Raw genomic sequence first — 16,879 nt, 5'->3', positions numbered from 1 at the left:
TGAGAGTTACCAATAAATATGATGGATATTAATGGGGTGACTAATTGCATGTGAGTACAAAAGAGGAAAGAACAAGCACTTAGCACTGTAGGATTTGAATATTAGAAACGTATACATTGCACCTTAGTGAACAACTACACTATAAGTTGAGCATCCCTAATCTCAATGTATAAAATCTGAAGTGATTTGAAATGTGAGCCCAAATGGCACTACACGACACTACTTATGTAATATTTCACACATGATTTCACATGATGGGTCACTATCCAAACACTAACATACAATATCTTAAAATTATATGTGGGCTATGCATACAAGGCATTCATAAAATGCAAATGGTGTTATGTTTAATGTGGGTTCTACCCTAAAATTACCTCAAGTATATGGAAACTTCTTTGAAATAGAAAAATTGCCAATATCTGAAATACTTCTAGCCAAAGCATGTCCCTCTGTTAGGGAAGGAAATTGAGAAGGAACCACAATGGTAAAAGCCAAACAAGAGCAATGGGTCCTAGAGTTCATTGGATCATCAGTTGTTTGAATGCTGCTTATATATCAGTTATTGTGAGGACTGAGCATTGGCTATTTTAGCTAATAAATCAAAGGTCATTGGTGACTTTCCAAAAACAGACTGACATAAGTGGAGGCAGTTCTGGAATGCAGGGGTGGAATTAGTCCGATGTGTTACCTCCATACATATAAAGTCAGAAACAGAGCCTTTACCTTGGACGTGAAACACAATGAAAAATTATGGTATTATTCCTTTTTCTAAGCTTCCTGCTGCTCATTCCCCCTTCACACATTTTTCCATGCAGTCTAGAATATAAGTCATTTCAAAATTAACTTCATAATCTTATTCTCCTTTGCTGAAAAACAACACAGTAAGCATCATTTCATTTAACATGTTCCTGTTTATTCATATGTTAGTTCTTTGGCCACAAATGTGTTTCCCATTCTACAAATGTGGAGTTATTTGAACTCATGGGGTCTGTTTACTTTCAACTTGTTTCAATTTCATTGCCACAATCAAAGAGATCCTTCAAAATTACAAACATTTATCAATGAAAATTAATTTAGTTATTATTCATGAAGAACATTTTTTCAAATGATAAACATTTTGAGTATATCACATTTCAACCTCCTCTCCAGCTGCCACTCTAATTCGTCACTGATTTAAAAGTTTCTGATATGTTAATGATTTTCTTTTAGAAGTCTTCATCTCCCCATCCATCCATTCCCTTACCAAACTCACTTCCATGGAAAGAGAATGTTCCATTCTTAAAAAAACTCTTGTCTGCTACTTAGAACATTTTAAAACTGAATGTTAAACACACCATAGAGTCACAGAGGTCATTTCTATCTGCAAGGGAAACATGATATGTGGTATCATTTACCTAGGAACAAGAGAATTGTTTGGGTGAGTAGAGTTTAATATGGATATAGATACTGGGTAACAAAAATATTCTGACGAGCTTTCCATTTGTCGGTGAAAACTCTATGCCGACCAAAGTAAGTTCCAAATCTGAAAAGCCACTTGGTAATCACAGTCAGATATTTTTCAGTTGGAAAGAACTTCTGTGACAGCATGAATGTATACCCATCCATAGGTCTAAAATGGGAAGCATTTCAGAAGATTCTAGACTGTCACAGAGTTCCCAGGAGCTCACAGCAAGGCAGTGGTAGTCTTGGGGACAGATACTTTTCATCTTTCTTGAAGACAGACATACTCCAGTTGTCACCCCATAGGAAATCAGGAAGTATGTTAAACCATCCCTTCTGTACACTTGAAATTACATAGCATTGTGCCAGATGTAACATCCTATCCAATATTATGATTTATTTTGAGGGAGAGTGAGAAAAAAAGTTTAAAAAAAAAGCAGTTTAAGGAAGTCACACACATCGTGGCCAAACAGCTGGCTGGTTTTATATCCCAGAAACAGCTTGGGACTAAGTATACTCTCAAGTTCTCTTGGCAGAGACGCTCGATGAAAATACCAAAGCTGTGAGGAGAAGTGTTCCTTTGCGAAATGCTTCATGGAACACTCATATGGCTTCCTAACTTGTATAAGAATGTGCACCCCTCGTTTTTTAATGTCTTTTTATGTTTAAGTGAGGAACTTGCTGATTGCTTATACAGCACCGATGTGGATCTGTAGGACACGAACATCAAAGAAACCTTGGTAATATTCAGAAAAGTTCATTCTAGCCTTGTAATAATTTTCTCTTTTCTTTCAAATTGTTTTGTGGAACACTCAAGGAAGAATTTGAAAGAAATTTAAACATGAATTCAAGGGAACTGATAACAATTTTCTTCGGACTAAACTTCATGCCTATATTTGTACATTCTTGGAACATTTAATTGAGGCCTTCTTAAGCAATAAGGACAACAAACATAGTTTTGGTTCACCTGTTAAGATGCTGGAATTGTGGAGCATGCAAGATCTGCTTTCTCCTTAGCATTTCTTGCATTACAGTTTATTTAGCATTTTAGAGGATTTAATACATTAGAGAATCCTGTATTCTATCAACCTCCAATTTGTTTACTCAGTGAATTTATTCTTCAGTAAGTATCCAAGATAGATTCAATTAGCTCAAGCATCTCATCTTTTATCATGAGGTATTTTGGATCTATTTTTTGTGACATCAAAATTAGTTTCCCTTCACAAGGTGTGCTATATTTCTCTTGTGATTCAAGTAGTTTATTGGCAGCCAGTTTGTAAAATGATCTTGGGGATTATCTAAATGCAAAGGATGCTAGGATGAAAATACATATTATTGACTCCTCTGTCAAAAAGTATAATTAACATGCATGATATATTTTCTTTCAAAGGAGTAGGAAAATTCCAGGGGTGACCTTGAGTTCTGTACCTGAGCATTTTCCTCTCTTGTACAAAGCTCCCAGTTTAATTTTTCTGTCACTCTAACCCAGTATGCACATATGCATGCTTGATTATGCTTAAGTGTATATTTTTAATTGAAAACTCACCAGTCAACTTGAATTTCTTTAACAATTTTGATATCATTAAATTAATCATATAGGTTGCATTCCATCTCTATAATACAAAAATGAAAATACTTCTTCCTATCAGGTATGTGAGGGATTTTTGTATTCTTTTATGGCTATACATAATTCAATATAGAGGTATGTAATTTAGTTAACCAGTCTTCCAATGTTGGATATTAGACTGCAGGTTTTTCTAAGATCCAAAAACTGCCAAAAAATGTCAACTTTTCCATTCAAAGTGTTGTAAGAAAATTTCATAGATTGGGTTGGAAACAAGAGATATTTTTCTTTCCCCCACCCCCAAGAGGTAAAGTTCATTTCCTACATATTGTCTCCTAAGTATCACTATTGCATTGGTTTGCCCCACTATTTTGTTGTTCCCTTTCACTTCTCCAATTCAGATAAACATATATAAAAAACTGTGTATGAAAATCAAATACAATGACAATGGGATAAATGAAAGGAAACAAAAAATTAAAGAAACAAGAAATAACTTTACACAGTACATTAAAAACAACAACTAAGAATGTCTTGTTTCCTTGTTTCTATATCTCAGAGTTCATTTTACTTAGAATCATTTTTGGTTTTTTGTTTTGTTTTTGTGGGTCATGGGGGCTTGAACTCAGCCTGGGCACTGTTCCTGAGCTCTTCAGCTCAAGATTACCTATCGTCCTACCTTTGAGCCAAGCCCCACTTCCCGTTTTCTAGAGGTTAATTGGAGATAAGAGTCTCAGGTCCTTTTGTCCCTGGGCTGGCTTTGAACCTTGAGCCTCAGATCTCAGCCTCCTGAGTAGCTAGGATTACAGGCGTGAGCCACCGTGCCTGGCTTTTAGCATCTTCTTACATGGTCATATGTACATAGTTACTGACCTATTGTGATCTCTGACTATCCTAGATATATACTAATTATTACTTAGAAGTCGCCTATGACCCAGCAATCCCACGTCTGGGCATTTACACAAATGACCATAAATAGGGCCATACTAAAGCTATCAGCAGAACCATGTTCATTGCAGTAGTATTTACCATAGCTAAGTTATAGAACCAGCCCAAATACTCCTTGGTAGATGAATGGATACATATACAAATTGAAATTCTATGCTTCCATCAGAAAGAATATTACCCCATTGGTAAGGAAATGGGAAGACTTGGAAAAAATCATATTAAGTGAAGTGAGCCAGACTCAAAGAAACAGAGACTCCAGGAGATATTTTTCAATCAGAAGCTGAAAGTTAGTGATCAGAGTTCCAGCATAGACCAGTTGGATTATGTTGAAGAATCTCTTCCTGAATTTCAGAAGGCTGACTTCTTGCTGTATTTTCACATGGTTAAAAGAAAGCCAGTGCTCAGTTTCTTGTTAAAGCATTACTTACATATATTGCCAATGGCAATTAATAATCTTAGGATCTCATTATTTCCCAAAGACCCAATCCCTAAATACTATCACATGGAAGTTAAAGACTCAACAAAAAATTTGAGATGATAAAATGGGAATATCCAGAACCTGTCTCTATAGACCTTAATGCCCATAAAATATAGTATCTGTAGTCTTCTAGCATCATTCATAGAAATTGAGATACTAGGTCAGTAATGATTTACATTTCCTATTTAACATTTGTTAAATTGCTTCTGAATTTTATTTCATTTATTTTATTTTCATTTCCATGAAAATAAGAGAAATTCCTGTACCCCTTTAAAGCTGTCATACTGGAGAGTTTTGGCCACCTTGAAAATATAGAAAGATGCCTATCAAATCCTTGTTCTGAACATTTATCTTACTTGGATGATGTTTGGTATCTCATTAATAATTTCATAGCCATTTATATTTTTTCAATAGTGCCTCCATATCTCTTTCATTTAGTTTTCATGTTAACTTTTTAGTCTTTGTCTTTGTTGATATATATGAGTAGTTAGATACACAGGACATCCTTCCCTTATTTGTAAGAGAAGTTCATCTTATCTAATGTTTATTCTTCTCTAGAATTCTTGCTTCTGGGATAATCCTGGGAGGGTATGACAGCTTCATGTGAGTTTGGAGAGCAGTTCCTTGACATTGTCTCCAATTGGCATGAAAGTGGATCTGATCACATTGTATTTCTTCTGGAGTCAATTGTGCTAAATTATTTTCCTAAAACATTCCCATTCCAATTCAGGTTTAATTTATTTTTCATAGAGTACATTTTACTTAGAATACATTGTATCATTGGATAATATTTGATTGTGTTGCTCTCTCAATTATTAAATATAAATGAGTGAAAACAAAAAAATCACAATTTATTAAATGTCTTACTGGGCACAGAGTTTTGTGCTTTCTCCTCATTTAGAAATTCTATTCTCTCTATTTTATAGAAATGCATTTCTTCATGTAATGGGATGGTTTCAACTTTAGAAATATTTAAGATCTTGATGGGTCAGATAATTCAAAATACTTTTAACCAAGTTTTCTTGATTTCAGTTGTACACTAGATTCTATTTGTTTGTTTATGTTTGATTTTGTTCTGGTTGTGAGCCTTGGACTCAGGGCCTGGATGCTGTCCCTGATTTTTTTGCTCAAGGCTATCATTCTAACACTTGAACCATAGATCCACCTCTCCAGATTTTTTATTATTATTATGAATCCTTAAGTATTAAGTATTAATGAGTTTCAGTTGAACATGCCAGTCTGTGAATACAATGCATTACAGATTGCTACATATTGTAGCAGATAATCATTTACAGAACAATATGCTAGGGACTGTGTCTGTAATCCTAGCTACTCAAGAAGCTGTGGATTGCAGTTAGAAGTCATTCTGAGCATGGAAGTTCATAAGAAGTCTATGGGACTCTTATCTCCAATTAACTACTGAAAAGCTAGGAATGGAGCTCTGGTTCAAGGGATAGAGCACCAGCATTGAGAAAAAAAGCCCAGGGACAAAGGTCAGGACCTGACTTTAAGTCCCATTACACACACACACACACACACACACACACACACACACACACACACACAATAATAATAATAATATTAATAATGTTCAGAAAAACAATTGATTTACTAATTTATGGAAATACATTTTGTCTTAAAGGAGAAGAATATAAATAGTTGGAGATCACCTAAGACACAAGCAGATGAACTGCTATATTGGTCCTAATGAGAAAGTCCATGAAACACCCTAATTATTTTATTGGTTTCCAGTGAATAAACATGAACTTGCATTGGCTCATTATGAAACACAAGCTTTCTTAGTTTTCTCAGGAAAAAAGAAACTAGTAAAACAGATATTGGCTTTGATAAACTAATGATGAAATTATTCTTCCTGTGGTATAGATTCATATTTCTTTGATCAATGGGAGACCTAGTGCTGAAGATCCTTCCCCAGAACTTCTGGAATTCACCTCTGCTCGCTACATTCGCCTGAGATTTCAGAGGATCCGCACCCTGAACGCAGACCTGATGATGTTTGCTCACAAAGACCCCAGGGAAATTGACCCCATTGTCACCAGAAGGGTGAGTGATGGAGATTCATGGGAGCCCATGCATGATATCAGGTGCTTCCTTTCCATTGTCTGTTAAGAAATTCAGAAAGAAATTTCTAATTTCTCCGTAGATAGGGTATACTTATCTAAGATTCTAAAATTCAATAGACTGTTCTTTGTCCATATCCAAGCTCTGCCACTTATTAGGTACGGGACATTTATCAAGCCTTTTTATATGCTTAAACTTTAATTTCCTCTTTTATAAAATGAGGATCATAATATCTAGTTCATAATCTTTTTGTAAAGTCTAAGTAATTGGATTTTGTCACTTCAGGTGATCTGTACTATAATGGGCATTGAGCACTTGTTACTAAAAATACAGGAACTTGGGGGCATTTTTTTTTACCACATCCCACTTTAAAATATGCATTTTTAAATCATGGTCCAACACAGAGAAGATATAAGCACAAAGAGAAATACAGAGAGAAAGAGCGAGAGACAGACAGAAACAGAGAGACAGAGAGACAGAGACAATCTTCTTAAACTTTAAGGTATAAAGAATCCACTGGGGTCCTGTAGAAATGTCAGTTCCCATTTAGTAAGACAGGTCTGAGACGATACAGTTCTAGAAGACGTCCCCATGTTATTGATGTTGCTGGTCTGTGGATCATTTTGCCTTATCAAATATTCTGGTTTTATGTTTCTTTATGGAACCATAGTCTTAAAATATTGCTATATCATTTTATCTTATGATCAATAATGTATATTATTATATACATGCATATGTTTATATAATCATAAATACATACACACTTGTATACATATTAGATAGCATGCACGGTATTTTCCTTGTTCTCTCACCACATATATCTGTTTCATTATCATTTCTTTTGCTTGCAATCATATAATTTAAAATCAAATGTTGCAGGTGGTAAAGGTTAAATAACTTTTTTTTTTGCCAGTCCTGGGCTTGAGCTCAGGGCCTGAGCACTGTCCTTGGACTTTCTCAAGGCTAGAGTTCTACCACTTGAGCCTCAGCACCACTTCTGGCTTTTTTTTTCTATGTATGTGGTACCGAGGAATCGAACCCAGGTTTTCATGCATGCTAGGCAAGCACTTTAACCACTAGGCCAAACTCCCGGCCCCAAATAACTTTCTTTAACACATCTCTGACTCTTGAAGTTAACAGAAATGATGCTTTCCAGAATTAAATTTATGAGCCCTTCACATATGATAGATGATCGATCCAAACTGATGATTGTACTCTGTACTCTATTCATAGCCTACGGACACCTATTCAAGCAAGACAAAAATTCAGTCATAAATCTAAAGTAAATCCATGCTATTGTTGTCTATGCTTACCATATATGTTTGTAGAAAATGGAAGTAACTTATATTGTGGGACAGAGCATTTAGTTCTACAATGATGTTAATAGATCAGACCATTGGCACCACCTGCCATATTGCTGAACCAGTGAACTGGATATCATTGATGCTGAACATTCCTCACATGTGTCCTCTCTTCATTACTTACACTTCAACATTCCCCCAAATACTTTTAGGTTTGTCACCAAAACTATAAGTTAGATGTTTTAGTGTGCTGTATTGTCCAAACCTGATACAATTTTACCTATTAGTCTTTTTCACCAGATTATCAATTGTTTTACACAAAATAATAATCATTCCATAGCAATGTTTACATTCTTCACATATTTGAAAAAAGGTGAGTCTACATCTAATTTTGCAATAGCTAAAACATATTCGCCAAGGAATACTGAATAATGCTGAAGTGAAATTTGTTCTTTCATGACAATATAGTAGGATGAATCAATGAAAATAAATTAGTACTCTTTTTATTATCTCTTGCAGGAGGCAGAGTAGAGGTGGGGGTACACATTTATTATTTAGAACTGAATGAGCCTTTAAAGTGCCTACAAGCCAACATATAAATCTATTTTAAAGTGTTCAAGTTCAATAAACACTACATGCAAATTTAAATATATCAAAGAAGGATATTGAATTTCAGCTCTCCATAATTCAAAAGCAAAGCATAATGCATTTATATTTAAAATCTGTTACTCAATTTTAAATGCATCTACAAAAAATGCCATACCAGGTTTTTAAGCAAATATCTCTACTTGCATTTGTATTATTGAGAAATATAGTGAAATGCAAAAGAGATACATTATCCAAATTTCTAGAAGCTTCCATTAGTTTAAGATTGAGGTATGCCAAATAAGATAATATAACAAAAAGTTAAAAGACAATCTATATAAATATATGTGTGTGTATGACAAAAATAAAAGAAGTAAGAAAAACTGAAGCAAATAAAAGTAGGGAACTCAAGATTGTCCACAGAATTACTCTTGTTTGGTATGGTATTTTTCACATACATAATTGGAATAATGAAGTTCTTGTCTATTAAGAAAATTGTTTGGACTCCATGTGATAATGTAAAGGTCTCTGACAATTATAAAATGTTATAAATGCAGCTATTCATATTTCAATATTCATTTAGCTGTACAATCATAAATAGCTTTTCCAGAAAGTACATTAAAATAAGCACTATGACCTTATTAACTTCAAATAGAAAAGCTTTATCTGACATTCTACTATAATAATAAAAAGCTAAGTGTTTTTGCACATCAAACTTATACTTCCTTTCCCTTCTAAATTTAGGTGAGAAATACACTATTATCACTAATTTTCCTATAAATTTATTATTTCTTTTTAAATCTATCAAGCTAAGTCAGAGAGTTTGTGAATACCATTTCTCTAGTAAAGTGCGTTTCTTTGAAGAAACTACATAAAAACAAACAACAACAACACAACCCTGAGCTGGGCACTAATGGTTCATGTCTGTACTCCTAGTTATTCAGTATTATATTCCAATTATTAATTTTGTATTCCAATTATTAAAATGAAATCTCAAGATTCTCAGTCAATTAGGAATTTATTTAGCCGGCCCAGGACTACAACCTCTGCTTAAATTCCCTTGCTGCAGCCCTGACTTGCTTGGAGCAAGGGAATTTAAGCACAGGGAGACTGGCACGAATAATGACCAATCATTTTAAACCAAGCACATAAGCACATCTCTCATTGGTCTTATTTCGTGCCAGTGGGAAAACACACAAAAAAACACATAGTCAGACCACAGGCAGGTGACCAATAGATTTATACTACGTGATCATCTAGACAGCCAATGGCTGTGTGGCAGCCATACAAATGGACCAATCATTGTGAAAGTTAACATTTATATGAGCAAGCGGAATTAGGGGTGAAGTGATTACAAACCATTACAATGCCAGTTGATCTACTTGATTGATCTTACCTTCAACTAGAACTTGCCACTGGTTTCACTTGGATGTCTATTCTTAGAAACTCATCTTTTCTCCTTTGCAAAGGTCAAGGTACCCTTGACCATGCTGCTGCAGTTCCAGTTACTTAGAAATCTAATTTGGGGAAGGGGCTGAGGGTCTAAGAAACCATATCTAAAACTAGGTTATTACACTCGGGAGGCTGAGATCTGAGGACAGTGATTGAAGCTAACCCCCAGGCAGGAAAGTCCTTGACACTCTATCTCTAGTAAACTTCTCAGAAAAAGTAGGTCAGGATGGTGTAACTCAAGTGGTAGTGTGATAGCCTTGAGTACAAAGTGCCTCAGAGACAGCACCCAGGGCCTGAGTTCAAGCCCCAATGCCAGCGAAAACCAACAACTGACAAGTACCCCGTCATTGAAATCAGAGGCCTTCTTTTGGGGGGAGGGGGTGGCAGGAAAGATGTGAGGATTCTGTGCTTACAAAGCTAGCCTGTAACCTCATCTGTTTTGCAAGTCCTCAATCCATTCGGATGAAGGATAAAAGCGAAAGCTTAAGGTTTGAACAAACAGTTCTCCTTTGTCCTTTCCACTCTGTAGTCCCCCTAACAGCGCTCCTCTCTGGATTGCTTTTCGCAGTATTACTACTCGGTCAAGGATATTTCCGTCGGAGGCATGTGCATCTGCTACGGTCATGCCCGGGCTTGTCCGCTTGATCCAGCAACAAATGTATGTATATTTATAGGCTGCTTAGGCAAAATGAACTGGAAAATGTTTCGTGGGAGTCTTTACCGACAGCAAATGCTGTGAATGGGTGTCAGGCCCCCACTTAGTGTGACAGAAAGCTCTGCCAGGGTGAAATAGAGATAGCAGTTAAGAGGAGGAGACTTTGAAGTATCTAAAAACAGCTTCATTTCTTTCCCTTCCCAACAAAATAATAATAAAAAAGTTTTCAAAGTGTAATTTATTTTGAAGTGTCTCTAGCTATGAGAGCAGCAATGATTTTAGCTGTTGCAATCATTTCTCTCTCTATATAAAAAAAAGGTTTCCATACAAAAATGTAATGCAAACACACGGAAACTGGGCAGGGAGGGAAAGATATGAATGGCTGTGGAACCGGAGGCTGAGATGAGACAGGCACATTTTCTCTTCTCGGGTACAAAGAACAATTCCAGAGTGTTGTGGCTGGCAAGTTCGAGTGCTTTTGTGGAACATTTTTCATTAATGACAATGAATATATTGGGTGAATATAACCTAGAGAAGATGAATGAGAACCAGTTTTGTTTTCGTGTCATAAGCAAACTGGTGAAATTAAAAATCATCTACTGTGTAGTCTATGGAAGAAATATATGGAAGAGTAAAATCAGGGATGTCAGGAGGGCTGTGTCTTCCTCTCTATTTTTGCTTCTACTGTATCTGGTAAGGATTCCATTACCCTCCATGCTGGTGTCTTAAGTAGGAGATTATAGAATGTTATCTCTCTGGTAGATTAAAACTCCCAGCCGTGCTACATGCCATGGTCTGAGTGCCATGGTCTGAGAACTCTCCCTAAAGGCCCATGGTGAATGGTTAATATTCTCCAGGCTCTGAGAACTCAAAGGCAGCCATGGAAGGACAGGTGTATGGGACAAATCCATCAACAGAGAGGCCAATTTAATTCTGGAATACATGAGATTCCTGATTTTCCTCTAATCCTAGGTGAATATCTGGGGAAAAATCAACTCCCCTATTTTCTGACACAATAGCAACAACAACAACAGCAACAACAAAGTGTTAGGAGCATTTTGAGCAAAGTCTTGAAATGTGCAATGCATGCAGAAATCCTACAGATCCTAGGTATCAGAAAGGGAGAATTCGTACCTCCCTTAGGCCTCCCTGCTGTCTTTTAGAGTAAAAGACAGCACCATTCCAGAATGGGCTGGGACCAGGTCAAGCTGATATGGATTTATTTGTGCCCATTCTCCAGTTGGCACAGATTCCCATCCAGGCTGACAGTCTTATATATTAATCTATAGTCTAAATGTCTGTTTGCCTTATACTTCTTAATGATAGTCCAAGTGTGCTTCCCTCTAGAAATCTCGCTGTGAATGTGAGCATAACACATGTGGTGACAGCTGTGACCAGTGCTGTCCGGGATTCCACCAGAAACCCTGGAGAGCTGGTACTTTCCTGACAAAGACTGAATGTGAAGGTATGTTCTTGGCAAGTGGACAGCATGCACTTCTTTCCTGGGATACAGACAATTTACACATGCAAGGAGGATAAAGAAAGTCATCTTTTCATTCTTTGATGGTACTGTTTGAACTCAGGAACTCTTGCTTCCTCAGACATGCATTCCATCACACGAACCATACTTCTAAAATGTTTTCTTTTGATGTGTTTTATTCAGACAGGATATTGTATTTTTTGTACTCGTCAGCTTCAAACTTTTTTCTGTTTATAGGTATGGATCACCATACTGAGATCATTTTATATATTTTACTTAAAGTCAAAGTGTTATCTTAGTCATTGGTTTTCTAATTACCTCCACCCCGTGGTTGTGGAAGTGGAAATTAAATCCAGAATATTTTATATTCTTATACATGAATCAATCACTCTATCACTGAGCTAAAAACCTAGCCCCTGCTTAATTTGATTATTTTTATTAATTTGGTCAATAGTTGGCAGATGTATGAGTTTGCCAGTATGTTATGGGTGTGTGAAAAACATTAAGGTTTACTATATGCACTGATTGTCATCAGCAGAACTCTATGCTGATAGCATAATATATGTATCTATTTAAATAGAAATGTAAATAAATATCAGTACAATCTATACTACAGAGGCCATTCTTTTGAACACATACACTTTTAAAATAGTTCTAATGTAACCTTACTATCTAGGAATAAGAGATCTCAATTAGATTCCTGCTAACTTATAGACTCAAATGAGCATGAAGCCCAATTGACTCATATTCAAACATTAATATGTGAGCAAATCAGCCTTCAACATATAGTTTAGGTACAATGGGTATATAAGGCATCGAAAAGAGGCTTGGTAGGCATTTTCAATACCAACCTTAAAAAGCCAGGAAATCCAAAATGATTCAGTTCATATATATCATTAGTAGTTGTCAGACTTGATAGGTCTTTAAGACTGTTAAATCCTGCTCAACCATAAAAATTGTCTCCTACCATAACATGCATTTTGCTTAGTTTAAGTTGCTGCACATGCTATCAATGTTTTTTAGTTCTTTCATTTTTTTCACTGATGTCATTTGTCTTCTGATTCATCTCCACCTGCATATGAAAGTATTTTGGATTAGAACTCTTCCATAATTGCTAGGATATTGATAGAGACCTGAGTTGCCACTGTGTCACCACTGAGTGACCACTGAGTGACTGGTGGCCACCACTGGAGAGTTCCAGCAGTGCATCCACACTCATCAAGGTTCTTCAGCCTCACTCCAGTGTGTCTTTAGGTTATTCCTCAGCCTCTCCTTCAGGGAGGAGAGACTACATGAAATTCCACCCAGAAATAATTGCTCTCAATTTTACTTTGAATTAGACTTTGTTTTGTGGTCTATCAGCAATCCTAAGTAGCTTGTGGGGTGCTGTGAGGCTAGGGATTCTTCTTGTATCTAACATTATTTCACGGTTCATTGTACATTGTAGAACGTCAAGTAGATATGCAAATCTTTTACCACTCTGTACTTAAGTACCTATGTTTAAATGGTTTTAAGCAGTAGACAGACAACTGCCAAATATAAGATCTAACTTGCTATTAGATGCCTTTTAAGAATATTGGAATGATGAAAAAAATCTGTTTAATAGGGTAAAGGAGAGATTATATTTCCAAAGAAACCTTTATAAAGCTCCTGAATTGAGCATGAGTATATTAATTATAAAAATCTTACATCATGCTTTGGAAATAGACCCACTATGGAAAGTTTACAGAAAACTTATCCAATTCGAGTTATATTCCAATCACCCTTATAATTAGAAAAAAATCTTTTATGATATGATAAATCCCTGTATAAAGTGCTTAATTGCCTTCAAATTCATTTGAGTCTAATTTGGATTTTTATTAATCTAGCTTAGTTAAGGTAAGGTATATCTCAAAAGAACAATGGATATTCATTTCATTCCTAAGCATTATTACAATACAGTTAGATATCACATGTCTTAAATATTCTGTGCTACAGCTGCTTCTGATGACAGAACAGAAATGGCTCCTTAATACCAGATGCTATCGAGCTAGCCATGTCCACTGAGGCTGTATACTTTGAGCTAGGCTTCATGCAAGTAATAAGACAGATGGAGGGTCCTGGCTTCAGGGAAAAATGAGGAGAACCTTGGGTATCATTAGTGTTTTGTCTATAGTACCTTGTCTTTGCAGTGGAGAATCTAAATACAGTGAAAATAAAATTTTATTGTACTGTATCTACCTCCATACTGGCAGCAGAAATCATTCTTGATTGCTTAATTACTCTTGTGCAATATCTAAATATATAAGATTGTTTATAATGCCTAGAAACTTACATTTATATCCATGAAACCTAGAATAACATTTGAAACTCTACTAACTTAGCTAACTGATCATATTGTAAATCAGAAGTCAGCAAATTTGAGGATGTTTTAGCAATACCATGACAGGGAGATGATATTTTTACTATCATAAGAAATCTTATGTGTCATCATAGAGAAAAATGCACTGAAATTGTTTTGAGCAAATATCAAAGCAGCTACCAGAAAAAATGTTTACCACCTATGCAAAAGATGATCAAATCCATGAAACAGTGAAACATTAAACTTATCAAAGTATGCATTCATCTACATAATAAATACTTCAATGATTACTCTATATAAAAATAATATACTAGAGGGTTTCCTCATTTGTGGAACCTAGAATGTGCCTACACATCTACAAAGAAATGCATCCATCAATAAGAAAAATTTTAGAAATGAATTAGACAAATAAGTACCAGGAAATGGATACTTGCAAGAGGGGAGGGTGGGGACAATAGGAGAAGGGCACTAGAACGAGGGGCAGAAAAAGGGGGAAGGCACGCAAGAATTTATTTTATTTATGGTGGAATTGAGAAATGTAAGGGAAGAAGTGGGTTGAAGGAGGATGAAGATGCTGAAGGCATGACACAGGTCAATATGCATTGCATGCAACAACTGCTTTGTTAAAGGACAAAATGTTCAATGTATAACAGACTTAAGATCTACAAGGGAAGCAAGTAATAACATGGTAAGAGCTCGGTTATGAGACTGTTGAAAGGCGTGACAGTGATCAAGATACTCTGTATTCATGAACTGCTTTGGTGAATGGCAACTCCTTTGTACAACTACTTAAAGATTATGAAAATATTCTGAAAATGGATATAGGACATCACATGGCTAAAGCTGTGTACAGAGCGCATTGTGACACAGAAATTTTGGATAGGGATTTTAGAGTAATTAAGATTCATATTTTATATGTCCTCTGGTTAGAAGTTACACTTCTAAGAATTTAACCCACATTGACATACAGGCTGGAGTATCATAACACTTATCATTATCCCTAAGTTTCTTCTATTACTATTACCAATGTTAACTGAAGTGAGTGTATCTCCAGCAAGCATTCATTTTTCCAAACTTACATTTGCAAAACAGCTCTAAGAGATAAGAAGGAGAATGACAGTGAAGCTTGAATTTTCTTCTCAAAGACACTCTTGGGCAAAGAAAGAACAGTGTATGTTCTATTACAGACCTTGCTTTTGTATGTGTGAAGTTATTTGGAAGAAAAATATGAGAAATAATATAACTGTCCATGAATAGGCTACTGACACATCACCCCAAGTAATGATCTGTGTAGCCTCAGGTCACCTGTGCTAATTCAGAAATGACAAAATCAAAAAAGATACTCTCAGTAAAAGCAAGCACTTCAGAAACAGTTTATGAGGGTCTGCCTTAATAAATTATAATAAATTTAACTAAGTTTATATATAGTATGTGGGGGGGGTCGGTACTGGTGTTTAAACTCAGGCTTCGGTCTAATATTTTAGTTGTTTTGCTGAAACATGTCACTCTATCACTTGAACCACAACTCCAATTCTGATTCTTTTTGGGGGGGGAGGTTGATTTATTTGAAATAAAACTTTGGATAAAAGTTTGGAGTCTTAAACTTTTCTGCCTCAGCTGGCTGAGAATTAGGATCCTCAGATCTCAACAGGCTGAGTAGTTAAGCATGCAGCTAGGCTACAGCTCATACCTCGAGCCAAATACTTGGCACATATACACCCCTGCATATGTTGTTGCACGTGTGTGCACATATGTTTGTGCATATACACAAACACACAGAAACAAATCTACCTGAAGGAAGTTTTGTGGTAGGGGACTGCAAAAACATCTTTCTCTGGTTCCCATCTTAATATAAATTCCAAATAATTTTTGGAGGCCTTACCCAGTTCTTTAAGAGAAAGTGATTTTTCACTTTCCTCAATTACTATAAAGTAACATAAAAAAGACAGAAAGAATGAAGAGCAAACAAGTCAATTGAGAACTTATTTATAAGCAATTATGTTAATGATTTCACATGAACTATCTCACTTGATGCTTTTAACCATCCCAGTCTGGTAATTATTATCGACTACCCCGTGCTAAATAGTGAAATGAAGAAGTTTCCTACATCACATGATTACAAATTATTGGAGCAGACTCCTGAACCCAAAACTGGGTTCTCATATGTTCTTATTCCTTGACTTCTCTCTCCCTCCCTCTCTCTTTCCCTTCCTCCTCTGTCTCTGTCTCTATCCCTGTCTCTCTCTGTCTTTCTGTCTGTCTGTCTCTCTTTCTCTCTTTTTCACTGGATAGAATATGAAAGGCTGTGTTAGTGATAAGAAGCACAGACTCATGAATCTTAACTAAGCTCAGCAAGTGATTTCAAATATCGATTAGGTTAATATAAGTTACTAGATCTCCATGTCTCTGTTTGCTAATGCAAAAAGATGTGTATTTTAATTAAATGTAGTAGCAATAGCAAAAAAATTAAAACTGAGTGTTATATTTAAAAAGTCCTGCTTCATGATTATTTGAACTAAGAGAGTGGAGGTGCATGTATGAATCTTTTATCCCCAG

At 35.8% G+C, this 16,879-nt stretch overlaps 1 protein-coding gene across 1 annotated transcript in view; it reads left to right on the top strand.

Annotated features, from left to right (window-relative positions):
• Positions 1–16,879, top strand: part of Lama2 (laminin subunit alpha 2) — a 392,099-nt gene that overhangs the window by 72,900 nt on the left and 302,320 nt on the right. The window contains exons 5-7 of the mRNA XM_090337749.1: positions 6,312–6,491; positions 10,416–10,505; positions 11,850–11,967. Coding sequence (XP_090193875.1) covers positions 6,312–6,491; positions 10,416–10,505; positions 11,850–11,967 — 388 coding nt within the window. The remainder of the gene's footprint in view (positions 1–6,311; positions 6,492–10,415; positions 10,506–11,849; positions 11,968–16,879) is intronic.

This window comes from Megascapheus bottae, chromosome 8, assembly GCF_031878675.1.
Source record: "Megascapheus bottae isolate mThoBot1 chromosome 8, mThoBot2.hap1, whole genome shotgun sequence".
NCBI classification, from domain to species: Eukaryota; Metazoa; Chordata; class Mammalia; order Rodentia; family Geomyidae; genus Megascapheus; species Megascapheus bottae.
Note: the sequence above shows the minus strand (reverse complement) of the source record. Positions and strands in the feature narration are given on the sequence as shown.